The sequence below is a fragment of the Suricata suricatta genome, chromosome 5, assembly GCF_006229205.1.
Source record: "Suricata suricatta isolate VVHF042 chromosome 5, meerkat_22Aug2017_6uvM2_HiC, whole genome shotgun sequence".
NCBI lineage: Eukaryota > Metazoa > Chordata > Mammalia > Carnivora > Herpestidae > Suricata > Suricata suricatta.
Window position 1 is genome coordinate 133,708,916 of NC_043704.1, and position 13,824 is coordinate 133,722,739.

At 44.2% G+C, this 13,824-nt stretch overlaps 1 protein-coding gene across 1 annotated transcript in view; it reads left to right on the top strand.

Annotated features, from left to right (window-relative positions):
• KAT2B (lysine acetyltransferase 2B) overlaps nucleotides 1-13,824 on the top strand; it is a 99,929-nt gene that overhangs the window by 60,107 nt on the left and 25,998 nt on the right. The window contains exons 8-10 of the mRNA XM_029938770.1: nucleotides 2,673-2,864; nucleotides 8,106-8,212; nucleotides 11,966-12,091. Of these exons, the coding sequence (XP_029794630.1) occupies nucleotides 2,673-2,864; nucleotides 8,106-8,212; nucleotides 11,966-12,091 (425 nt within the window). The remainder of the gene's footprint in view (nucleotides 1-2,672; nucleotides 2,865-8,105; nucleotides 8,213-11,965; nucleotides 12,092-13,824) is intronic.

Sequence of the window (13,824 nt, forward strand, 5' to 3'; positions counted from 1 at the left end):
ACCTGCTAAAAATCTTATGGAGATGTAGGCTCAACAAAGGAATGTAAACAGCAACCACCAATGTGCACCGACAGTGGCAGGCTCACCCATTCAAACCGTAACTGTAACTTGTTCCTTTAAGTTCATTTGATAAAGACAAAATCTACACTGAAATCCTTGCTTGGCAAGTTCACGTTTTCTGTTTTCTCTCTCTCTAGCTGTCTGGTAACTCCCTTAACTGTCGTTACAGATTTTTAACATATTTAACACTCCAGGTCACTCATGAGCTTCACTGTAACATTTTATAAAATGTATTCCTTTCCACCACACCTCTTCAAAATCTATTTCTCCTAAGAACTGATAACTCAATACCCGACACTTGGATCCAGTGATAATAAGTAAGCACTTCTTTATAACACTTCATGATTTTATGGTAATATTTATAATGTACCATTGCTGGAGCAGAAACAACATCAGTTTTTTTTTTTTAATTTTTTTTAATGTTTTATTTATTTTTGATACAGAGAGAGACAGAGCATGAGAGGGGGAGGGGCAGAGAGAGAAGGAGGCATGCAACACGAAGCAGGCTCCAGGCTCTGAGCCAGCCATCAGCACAGAGCCTGATGCGGGGCTCGAACCCTTGAATGTGAGATCTGACCTGAGCTGAAGTTGGAGGCTTAACCGACTGAGCCACCCAGGCGCCCCACAACATCAGTTTTAAGTAGATTGTTAGACATCTGTGACCCCTCCACAGATGGAAACGCTCTTTAGACTAAAAATCAGCACCTCCCACCAATACATAATGTGAGCCGCAAACATAATATACAATGTCCGAGGACTTAACATTCTAAAAAGTAAATAGGCACAGGACATTAATTTCAACCGTGCTTTATTTTACCTAATCTATAAATATTATTTCACTGTGTAATCAACACGAAACATTATTGCTGATCTATCATTGCCTTCTGTTGTGCTGTCTTTAAAATCCACTGTGTATTCTATGCCTGTGGCACATCTCAGTTCATTCACTCAGTTTAAAGTGGTTAAAGCTCAGTGGAGTCCTATCAAAGCAATAAAGTTTTGGTTCATGAAAAAAAAATCTCACACTGTTTTCATTTAAAAGTCCGTTTTAGGGGCGCCTGGGTGGCTCAGTCAGTTAAGTGGCCGGCTTCAGCTCAGGTGATGATCTCGCAGTTCGTGGGTTCGAGCCCCGCATCACATTTCAGGTGTTCGGTGTGTACGTGTGGCCGGGGGCTCCCGTATCACGCAGCATCCATACAAACAGCCGTTTGGAACAGTACTGGTCTTATTCCTAGATACTCAGTTTTTCAAATAGTCTTGTGATAGCCTAAGTCTCATGAAACCGTCGTTTTGTCATTGGTTACTCGGCAGCTGGCCTCCCTTCAGTCCCGAGTATCTCCTCATGTCACGGGCTAATATCCAGCAAAGGCCAGCCCTGAAGGTGGCACAGTTCTGTGAGATGCCCTAGGAAGAACCACATAAATGCCCTTGCTGGCCTTTTCTGCTACCGAGCTCACTGTTCCTGATTTGACAAGGTCAACGCTTAAGAGGCCCAGTTTGGAGTTGTAACCATACAAGTAACATTTGGGTGTAAATTAGGACAGAAAAGCTGAGAGAAGAGTAGAAATGGTAGCAGGGTTTTAAGGTGAATTTTGAATTTAGGCAGATTAACTGACACTAACATGTCTTTCCCAAAGGATATTTGGCTCTGCCACTGAGGAATGGAGGTCTGCAGTGAAGCCTCTGATCCCTGACCCCCACTGTACATTCGGGCTGCTAGGTCCTGGGAATTTGAGACCTCGCATCCGGGGAGACCATAAAGAGGGCTGATTCTGAATAAGCTTGCATTCTCTAGCTCCTCTTGGGTGAATGAGCGTTCTACCTTGTGCGCCCTACATAGCCAGTGTACCCCAGAACTGTGGTCAGATCTCAAGAAAGCCCCTGGTTTCCCTCTGGGCCTGGGTGCACGTTCAGCTTTTGCAGTGCCACAGTGCATTTTTGAGACTGAGTCATTGAAAGTGCACCTTAGCGACAGATGGTGGAAGCTCATTACTTCCTGTGTTTTGACTGAGTTTTGAACAGTCTTGAAGATCTTTATCTTCCCACCAAGGCTTCGGGGGTATGTGAGTGCTGTGTAGGCATTTTAAATTTTACTCAGAGCACTAGATGGTGGAATTCTGATCTTTCACAAACGGGGCTTCTTCAGCTTCGCCTTCTTAAATTCTTTTATTTAAATTACCATGTACATACCAGAACCTCAAACTGCCCTACGCACTTTCCATATGGCATCTCCTATCATGCTCCTAATCGCCCAGCAAAGTAGGTATTATTGCTGTCCCCGTTATACAGGTAAGGAAATGGAAACTTCAGAACATAACTAAATTCCCCCAGTCATGCAGCTCATTGAGTGGGAGAGCAAGGATTTGACCCTCGGCGGGTCTGACTGCAGGACTCGCCACATGATGCTGCAGCATGGAGCAGTTGTCCTTGACCTGGACCCGCCTGCTGGTGTCAGGACGAGTGACTCTGATTTCCAAGTTTCATTAGCTGCCAGTGATACTGACCTAGTTCCTTCTCCTGTGGTTAGTCATGTGAGAGTCACATACTTGGGTCTTTCAGATCGTCTGGGATGTTGAAGGGATATTGATGGTGCCTGTCTCCTCTTGTCACAGGTGGCTGTGTTACTGCAACGTGCCCCAGTTCTGTGACAGTCTACCTCGGTATGAAACCACCCAGGTGTTCGGGAGAACGCTGCTGCGCTCAGTCTTCACAGTCATGAGACGACAGCTCCTAGAACAAGCGAGGCAGGAAAAAGACAAACTGCCACTCGAGAAGCGAACTCTAATCCTCACCCACTTCCCAAAGTAAGAGGGCACTCCTGCAGGTCTTTGGATCCTGGCGCTTGAGATTGAGAAACGCGTGCCAAAGCTTGTTATCAGCCTCGACGTCAGCAATGCTAGGAAAAGCAACCCAGGGACGAGGGAGAAGGGACCCTCTCCTTCTCCCCGCCTTTTGTGTGTCGTCTTGGGAATTGTACAGCACGTCTGTGATTGGCTGGAATCTGTTGCCGGCAGTCGTAGCTCCCCGAGCCCCCGCTCATCCCACCTGAGTCACTGCGTCTGGGTGTCGGGATGGAGTGGTGCCAGGCGTGCTGCATTCAGCTGCCAGGAAGCTAGGGGACCATGGGGGAGAGTGGTGGAAGCAGTTTCCATCAACCCAGAAGTGGTGCAGGACACCTCCAGTGGCTGCGTTTTTTTTCCATCCCAGATCTCCAACCCTTCATAAGACCTGGTGAATCATGCCTGCCACAGTGGGCCTGCCCCCTCATTCTTTATTTTATTTTATTTTTATGTTTTTTATTTCTTTTTGAGAGACACAGAGAGACAGCGTGAGCAGGGGAGAGTCAGAGAGAGAGAGGGAGACAGAATCTGAAACAGGCTCCAGGCTCTGAGCTGTCAGCCCAGAGCCCAACGAGGGCTCAAACTCACGAACTGTGAGATCGTGACCTGAGCTGCAACGGATGCTTAACCGACTGAGCCACCCAGGTGCCCCCTGCCCCCTCACTCTTAAACTAGACCCCAACAGGGGGCCTGGAAGGGAGTAGAGGGGCTGGAACCCACAATAAACCACAAGATCATGACCTGAGCCGAGGTTGGATGCTTAATTGACTGTACCACTCAGACGCCCCTCTACTCAGTTTCTTATAGACTATACCTAACTCTGCACCTTGCTTTTTCTACCTGCCAGAGCTTCCAACATATAATCACTTATGCATTTTTCAAATGAAGGAAATGTATCAAAGGACTAGGAAGTTGCAGTGTTTACACATTTGGCATTGGAAATGCATTTTCAGTGCTAAGAGCCAAACATTTGAGCTAAACGGCTGACTGCTCATGAGAGGAGCTGAGGCTGCAGTGGCTGACTTGTCATGGAACAGTGACAGCAAGACATGAGTGGGACAGTTCACTCTGGGGCGTCATTCTGTCCAGAGCAGCGTATGGGAGGGCGGAGGTGTAATTTGAAAGGGTGCTCTAGTTACGGTAGAGCCTGACTTCCCCAGCCATTAAGAACTGCTGGTGGAGAGAGGAGAGGTGTTTATTTTATTTTTTATTTTTTTGAGAAGAGAGTTTAAGAAAGGCGATACTATATTCTTTAACCAAAGAGTGACAATACCGTGTCTTAGCAGGGAAACTAGATTTTTTTAAGTTACACTTATTGTATTATCTAGTTTGTTTCTCAGGAAAGATAGCTTTATTAAAAAAATTTTTTTTAATGTTTATTTTTGAGAGAGAGACAGTGAGAGAGAGAAAGAGTGAGTGAGAAACAGAGCACAAGCGGGGAGGGACAGAGAGAGAGGAAAACACAGAATCCAAAGCAGGCTCTAGGCTCTTGGCTGTCAGCACAGAGCCCGATGCAGGGCTTGAACTCATGAACTGAGAGATCATGACCTGAGCGGAAGTCAGATGCTCAACCTACTGAGCCACGCAGGTGCCCCAAGATAGCCTTAATGTTAAAGTTAGGTCTACAACAACAACAAAAATGTTTGATAGAAATTGACAGTGCCTTTCCAGTGTAACACAAATCCTGAGCCGTGGGTAGAGGATGCCATGGGTAATTCTGATGAGCTTTAGCAGAAGCTAAAGACGTTTTTTCCCGATCTTCAGCGTATTATCAAGGCAGCTGGTACCGGAGACAGGCATGATGTGAACGCTTTGGCATTCTCCAGGGAAGAAGATTCAGCACTACTGAAATTGTAGTTCGGGTGTTACCCCAAAATGGTTTATGATCTCTGGGCACGCTCGTGTATTCGATGGCTGCCTTTTAGCTTTCCTTAGAGATTTAAAGCAATTTTCTTATTTCTCTCTTACATCTGCCACATAAGCAGCACTTTATACTTTCAGATTATAGTTGTCATTTTCTATCTCCAAGCCAGGGAACAAAGAAAGTCCCCCAACCCCCACCCCACCTTCCGTGGTACTTAAGGAGAAATCTTAATTACCTTACAGAGGAACGATTTTTCCCCCATAGCAAATTCATTTTGCTTCTTGCAGATATTTGCTAATTATAGTGTGTTATGTTCCTTCATCCCATAGTTCTGGCATGCTTTTGCTGTTGAGTTAAAAAATCAGCGCCGCTTTTTTCTTTCCTTCTCTATTACTAATGGTAGGGTAAAACTACCACCCACTTCTCCTTTTAAATCCCTTGTCACTGAATATGACAACACTGGGCCCGAGAGGGATTTATCCCCACGGCCGTGGCAGCAGAGTCACATTTACTGAAGCTTGAGGTGCCGTGTGGGTCTTGGGTCCTGAGAGCTGTGACCGGCCCCATGCCACTGCGCGAGGTGGCTCTCGGTGCTTGTGGGGCTTACCTCCGTGTCCTCCTCCTCACGTGCCTCTCCTCCCATCCACCTGCTTCCAGGATTGTGTAGGAAGGCTTAGTATCTGCATTTCATCCTGCAAGTGATACATACACGTGCTGCTGAAAATCTGGTTATGAGAGAAGAAGCAAAGACACCCCACAACTCCACCACTCTGAGCTCCTTTTAGTGTTTTTAGACCTTTCTCCATTTCTGCATGTAGTGTGCCCTTTTATTCCACATACAGACTGGTGTTGTGTGTGTACGTATATGTATGTAGAGCACTTTCTCACGCCATTGCACGAGGCTATTCTCTATTGTAATGAAATCACTGTAGTTTGTATGTACACATACATATAAAATTATTTTTCCTAAATTATGAATGGCATCATTCCTTGATGAGTCTCTGCAGGGCTTTGTGATGAGTATTCTGAGCATACAATTACTGATAGAGAAAGAGTCTAGAAAAGGAAAGGAAATTTACTTCCGTGATGAAGGCGGTTGGGAAGATCTTGAGGGCTTCGTAAGGGAGGGAGAGGGGAAAAGGCCTTAAGCACCTTCTTTCTCAGCAAGATCAGAATGTGATCTCAGTAAGGATCTTACCTCCTGTTGCTGTCAGCCTTCCATAATTGGTAAGAAACACACTCAAGTGTTTTAAAATGGAAGATAATGGTGGCTTGCTTAGGAAGTAGAGGTGACTCATGCAGCTTCTAGAAACCATGAATTAAACTATCGAGTGCAGGCAGGTATTCATTCAAATGGTACCTTGTTTTTAAATCTGAGTTTTAATCCGAGGAGCAAGTAAGAAGACCCCTTAGGACCTTTCCTCATCCGTTTTCACTTCTGCAACACAAACCTCTCCCATCCCTGAAGCCGTCTGGAACCTTGCAGTCGTTGACAAACGAGAATAGTGGTGCTTTTAGTGATGGTGATATAGATCCTGATTAGTTATCCCAAATTTTGATACCAGTGCTTCATCATTCAAAATATACAGTACTTTATAAAGGTAATATATATCACATGTATTATTGAGGACCTGGGTGGCTCAGTTGATTAAGTGTCCAACTTCAGCCCAGGTCATGATCTCACGGTTCATGAGTTCAAGCCCCCCCATCAGGTTCTGTGCTGACAGCTCAGAGCCTGGAGCCTCCTTCAGATTCTGTGTCCCCATCCCCCTCTTCCCTTCCCCCACCTCAAAAATAAATAAACACTAAAAAAATAAAAAATAACGCATATGTTAGATATCACAGCTCGAGGGATGGGGCAACCCTCCTAAATCAAATCCATTTATAATTATAAAAACTATAAATAGTTTTATGTTTGCTCAGATCAGATTTTTGCCAAATGGGTATAGAAGATCTTTTTTTTTTAAAATCTTCTCCAGTTCGCAATCACGCACCTATGAGTCTGTCTTCTTAGTGGACTCTGTCTCTTTTCCTCCTAGACTTTTGTGGTTCAGTGTCTTATGGCTTCAGTCCTTCGTGGTTTGAGAGATGCTGGTGGGTGAAAAAGTATGGAGCTCCCTACTTCTCTGCAATCTTGCCAGGAGTGGGGCAGAGAGAGAGGGAGACACAGAATCAGAAGCAGGCTCCAGCCTCTGAGCTGTCAGCACAGAGCCCAACGTGGGGCTCAACCTCATAAACTGCAAGATCATGACCTGAGCTGAAGTTGGATGCTTAACTGACTCAGGCACCTAGATGCCCTTGTTCTTTTAAAAAAACTTTTTTGGGCGCCTGGGTGGCTCAGTCGGTTAAGCATCCGGCTTCGGCTCAGGTCATGATCTCACGGTTCGTGGGATGAAGCCCTGCATCGGGCTCTGTGCTGACAGCTAGCTCAGAGCCTGGAGCCTGCTTCAGATTCTGTGTCTCCCTCTCTCTCTGACCTTCCCCTGCTCATGCTGTCTCTCTCTGTCTCTCAAAAATAAATTTAAAACATTAAAAAATTTTTTTCTTAATTTATTATTTCTTTTTATTAATTTATTTAATAATCTCTATTCCTAATGTGGGGCTTGAACTTGCGACCCCTAGATCAAGAGTCACATGCTTTACTGACTGAGCCAACAAGGTACCCCTCTGCCATTGGTTCTAATTCTAGCCCTGTATTTTACAGTTGTGGAACTTTGTATCAGTTATTTAATCTCTTTGCTGTAAGTTTTTCTTCTGTAAAATGAGTATAATAATGGGTTTCATTTCATAGGTTTGTTAGGAAGAGCACCTGAGTTAATGGTAATCAATTACTTAGACCAGCATCTGGCATGTAGTAAGAGTTATGAATGTATGTGCTAATAAAAATAAAATATGTCACTCACTGGGTTGGTGTGAGGATTCAATAAGAAGTTCATAGAACAGTGCAAGCACATGGCAAGTGCTGGATAAATATTAGCTTTTGCGATGGGTAATGACAGCAGTAATGACAGCCACACAGATGGTGGAAATCTTGAGCTGAGGCTCGTGAGGAACACGCAGTGAAATATATCCCTCCCGATATAATGCTCTGTGCGGGCTATGTTATATCAATCTGTGCAGACTCAAAGAGAATAAATTTGTAGAGATGCATTTCTTTATTTGAATATAGGAGGGCCACCCACAGACTCCTCATATGAGTCAGAATTCACAAGCATATTTCTGAATTGAAGGTGAGAGGCTGCTGTTGGGGTGCTTGCCATAGACGGTTAGGGTTTTCATCTCTCTAGTAATATATTAGTAATATATTTTGATCTTCCTATTGCTTTTACTCCTGTGTCTAGGTTTTTGTCCATGTTAGAAGAAGAAGTTTATAGTCAAAACTCTCCCATCTGGGATCAGGATTTTCTCTCAGCTTCTTCCAGAACCAGCCAGCTCGGAATCCAAACAGGTAAATTTCTTTTTGCGTTAATCAGAGAACAACCAGAAAGTGTTAGCCACAGCTCACTCTGCATTTATTAGTGCTTTTCTTAAAAAAAAAAAAAATGGAAGAACAGAGCCAGCCAGAAAGTGACACGGTGGCAAATCTCGCATCTGCATCTCGGTTAATGAGGAGAGCAGGTGCGAATCAGTTAAAACAACCCCTCCTTGTGCTATTGAGTTTTCTTAGTTTGCACATTAGGAGGTAGAAAATGCCATACAGCTCAGCTCTATGGTCAAATGCTGGCTTTTTTAAAAAGACAAAATCTTGGTCAATGGCCAGAGATGCCCAGGAATCAAGCCTTGGTCTGGTTTTGGAATTTGTGATGTCCGTTTTGTGCATCAAGTTCCCATCATGGATAAAGGTAGGGTGGGGAGCGGAAGAGACTAATCCTGAGTCTCAGGTCATGAAGTCCTTCCTAGTGGGGCCAGAGCCCCTTGCTAGTGGTGTGGGTGACAGCCGCTAGTATTTTGTGACGAAAGAAGGCACGTGACTTCTAGAGTCACACTGATCCCAGAGAGAGGCTCTGAATTGCTGCCTTTGACACTAGGAAGACTCGGAGACGTTTGGCAAGAGATGGCCAAAACAGTCGTTCCTGTGTGGCCATGGGGAAAAACTGCAGAATTTCATAGAGTTTTTAGTACATTTAGCTCAGTGTATAACATTTTTGCCTCGAGCAAAAAAAAAAATTTGTAAACAGTATTAGTCACCTTCTTTAGTGTAGGGTTCTGTGAAATTTGACAAACACGTGCAGTTAAATACCCACCAGCACCATCAAAATACAGTATAGTTGCTTCACTCCAGAAAATTCCCTTGCAACCCTCTGTAGTTCATTCGTTGCCCTACCCCCAGCCTTGGCAACCACTGATTTGTTTTCTGTCCCTGGAGGTTGCCTTTTCTAGAATGTCATATGAATGGAATCATATGGTACACCATTTTCTGAGTCTGACTTCTTTCACTCAGCATAATGCATTTGAGAAGGTGATTAATAGTTTTTTTTTTCTCATCTAGAGCCGAAGTTTGGATATAAATATAATTAAATCCCTACAAAGCAGAGTACTTAGGGAATGAAGTGTTTTGGTTTGGATCAAATCCTTTTTGTTTGAATTCCCGTTTTTCAAGACCCGAGTCTTTAGCATCTCCTGGGCATATTCTCAGTGGTGACTGGGCATATCCTCTATATTGCTCTCTCTGTCCCTGTGCTGTTCACTTTGTCTTTATCTCATCCGGTTTCCAAATAACCTCTCCCGCAAACCCTTTCCTTGTTCCTCCCATGCCTTCCAGCAATGACTGGATCTCTTTTCTTCCAAACCTTCACGGAACCTTGAATATATCTTATCTCTGGTTCTCTAGCTTGGCTGCACAGTGGCCTCGCTTGTGATTTAAAATAATACTGATTTCTGAGGCTTCTCCCGAGAGAGTGATATAATTGGCCTCGCCTGGACACTGAGGCTTTTAAAAGCTCCCCAGGTGATTCTGATGTGCAGCCGTGTTTGAGAACCGCTGTGTCACGCAGCCCTTACCTCGTGCTGTCCTAACCCTACCCCATTTGTCCCTGAACGTCTTCTGTCTCCAGTGTGACTCGTGGGTGGTCAGAGACTGTTTTGCCACAATAGTAATAACAGACTTCCATTTAGTACTTGCCTATGAAGTCTGCTTCATAATGAAGCCTTCGCACAAACCCTGAGAAGTTGGTATTCGTATCCCCTTTATATAGATGAGATAGAAGCCCAGAGAGGAGGCACCACGTTGCCCACAATCAGAGCCTCTATGTGTTGGAATTAGGCTTCATGCCCAGTCTGTGGAATTCCGTAACTACTACACTTCACGAAGAGCCAGACCTCGAGCCATGCTTTCTAGCATGTGCTGCGAATGTGCGGGCACATAGATGCTTGTGGGAGGAATCTGCACCGATCACCGTTTCCTCCTCCAGGCAGGAGGGGACCAAAGCAGTTCAGCAGGGTCAACTTAGTTCTTTGCTGGAGGGTTCTTCCAGAGAGGATTCCTCTCTTTGTGAGGACTCCTGGTCCTTGCCTTCTCAGAATGCCTCCCCGGTCTGTTCAGCTTCCAGCACGTTTTATATTTTAGCTCAGGATGGAGGAGGCAGAGGTTGCCGCTGACTCTGGGAGTCCCACATTTATTTCTGTGGCTGAGCTGGATCACCCAAAGCTGTCGGAGGCAGGCTGTCTTCTCCTGTTGTACTGTAATTGCAGTGTGTTCTCTGGGGGGAGAGAAGAGTGTAATCATCTACTTAATTGGCACGTCTGCACGTCTATGCAGCTGTGATAAATGACATTTGTAATGACGGCTCTGAAGTTTTGCAAGATACTCAGACGTCTTCAGAATAACCAGAACTCCTCTTTGTGTGGACTCACTCCGTGTACTTTGAGATTCAGAAGGTCTGTTTCCTGGAAGGAAAGCCCTACAGCCTGGCACTTTGGTGTATTCTGAGTGCTATGGCCTGGTGTCTTTCTGTTGCTCTATTAACTTACTTTCATCACTTTTTTGGCTGTTCGGAACGCCTCTGGGGACTGAACTGTGGTTGCGCTGAAACTTAGTTGAGCGTTCTCTCTGGGCTGTCCTGCTGCACACTGTCCTGTATGTGACCAGTGCCACGGAAAATGTCTGTTTCATTTGCCATCACCACACTTGCCGCACATCAGCAGCACACTGGCAAAGCGATATCCTGGTTCTGACAATGGCTTCTATAAAACAAAACAATATAAAACAAGTTTTTGAACTGTAAATATTCTCAAACCTACAGAAAATTTACAACAGCAGGACAAAGGGATCTTGTATATTGTACTTCCTTTGCCAGATTCACCACTTGTTAACATTTTGCCATATTTGGTTTATCACCCTCCCCCCCCTTTTTTTTCTGAAACTATTTTAAAGTTGCAAACCTCGCACCCCTTTACGGAGCTCAGTATCTTCCAAGACCAAGGACATTCTCTTAAGAGCAGTACAGTTATCAAAGTAAGCTTGATGCAATATTATCATCTAACCTACAGGCTATTTTCCATTTTTTGCCTCTTATCGCAATCCTGTGGTTTATAGCAATTTTCGTCTGACACCAGAAGGCGCATGATGTTGGCCTCCCTCATTATTGTTGGTATAAGCTTGATCGCTTGGTTATGATAGTGCTTATATGGTCTCTCCACTGTAGTGTTACCATTTTTCCTTTTGCAATAAAAAAGTGTGCTTGTGGAGATAAACTTTGCAACTAGCCTGTCTTCATCAGAATTGTATTCCCAAGGTTTAGCCTGAACAGGTGATTCTAACCTGAATCAATTATTATATGCTGGTTGTCAAGTGTCCGTCCCCTCCCCTTCCAATGCCCACAATTCCTTCCTTTTTATTTATTGGTATTCTCCTCTAAGGAGGACCTTTACCTTCTCCCCACTCCTTTATTTAATTATTCATTTATTATTATCATGTTCACATTGGCCCCATGCTGCTGCTTTTATTTTAATGAGTTCATTCTTTTTTAAAAGATTTTATTTTTAAGTAATCTCTGCACCCAACATGGGGCTTGAACTGACGACCCCAAGATCAAGAGTCACATGTCCATCGACTGAGCCAGCCAGGTGCCCCTCCATGGCTTTAATTTTAAAGATGATTTTGTTGTAGTGTCGGGCAGGAACGGGATGGTTGCATGTGCACGTGGTTCCTTATTGCTTCAGAAAGGAGTCACCTAATACTTGTGTTTCTTTTTGGGGCCAGTTATCAGCCCACCACCTGTAGCTGGGACCATTTCATATAATTCAAACTCATCTTCCCTTGAGCAACCTAATGGAGGGAGCACCAGTCCTTCCTGCAAAGGCTCTTCTGGGCTTGAGGCAAACCCAGGTAAGCTCGGAAGGGGGCATAAGAGAGGGCTATGATTGCCATAGAAGTCCTGTTATCTCAGGAGTGCCGCAGGTAGTTTTAGACCAGCTACAGCGTGTGTATGCCCAGGATTGTAAGGGCTGGAAATCACTTTGAGCTGTCTTGGTTAGTTACAAAATGCAGTCCAAATGCAGAGTCTTAAACAACAAGCAGCCCAAAATGTGGAGCCGTAAAGCCATCATCATTTATTATCACAGCTCACTTATTCTGTGTGTTTCCTCGTAGGTTGTTGATCTCAGCCAACCTCATTCAGTCCGTCTTTGCTAGGCTTGCTCATGAGCCTGCTTGTTGACTGGGGACTCTGTTCTGGGCTACGCTTAAGCTGGAGCGTCTCTGTTCCATATATTTCTCGTCCTCCTCCTGGGATCACTGGGCTGCTTTTCCTTTTCTTGGAGCAGACTATGTCCTTCTGACATTGGGAGAAGTGCCAGAGAATGAATGGAAACGCAGTTTCCAGAAGCCTAGACTCAGAACTGGTAGACCGTCACTCCTGCCTTATTTTGTCAACTAAAGCCAATTACATGGTCGACCTCACATTCAAGGTGTGGAGAAATGTACTCTCCTTGAAATGCACTCTACTTCTTTGTAGGAAGAACCACAAAGTTACATGGCAGAGTGTGGATACCAGGAGGGTAAAGAATTTGGCTGCTGATGTAATCTGCCTTGTGGGCAAAACCATCTGTTAACCCTAAAGACATTTCATAGTTACGGCATGTTTTGAAGGTTGCACTTCTGTCCATGGGCTTAACACCAAAAAAATTTTGGATATGACCAAAGCTTGACAGTAAAGAAATGGCAGACCAGAGGGAAAGAGGAGAATTTTAAATGCAGCACCGCATATTAACCATGTGCACCCTCATTACTGTTTCTCACTTCCGGGTATCACTCATCAGTCCAGGAACTCTTTGCCAGGGAGCTTGGATGTAGCCTCAGACCCTTTCTTACCATGGCACTTATCAAGTTTGGGGCATATTATGATAAGCGTCAGCTTCAGTTCTTAGCATTACTTTTTGGGGAATCATGGAATTTAAAGGGTTGTCGGTCAAATGACCAAAAATATTCTCACAACTAAAAAAGAGTTACAAAAACAACAAAAGCCATTTAATAAGTAACATAATTTTTATGGAAGCATCTCATGTAGACAAGATACTTTAAACTGTTCTGCTTTTTTAACTAAAGATAACAAGAATGCTGTATGGAAATGTGCCTATTGGGATTCACAAGTGAGGAATAATTAGCTGTGACCATCTAAAACAAATTAAAAAATTTTTTTCAATGTTTTATTTATTTTTGAGAGAGAGAGAGAGAGAGAGACAGCATGAGCAGGGGAGGGGCAGAGAGAGAGAGAAGGAGATACAGAATATGAAACAGGCTCCAGGCTCTGAGCTAGCTGTCAGCACAGAGCCTGATGCAGGGCTCGAACCCATGAACTATGAGATCATGACCTGAGCCGAAGTCGGATGCTTAACTGACTGAGCCACCCAGGTGCCCCCTAAAACAAAATTTAAATTTAATTATAAAAGTAAATTTATGACATTTTATGATGGAAAAAAAAAAAAAGGAAAAACCAAGCATGAAAGTAGCAAGGACAAAAAGCCACCATGTAATCTAAGGAGGAAAGTGGGAGAAAGTTCTCTTTGCCTTTGCCTGGCCTTTCACAGCATGTCACATGTTGAGAATGGCCCTTCTCACTT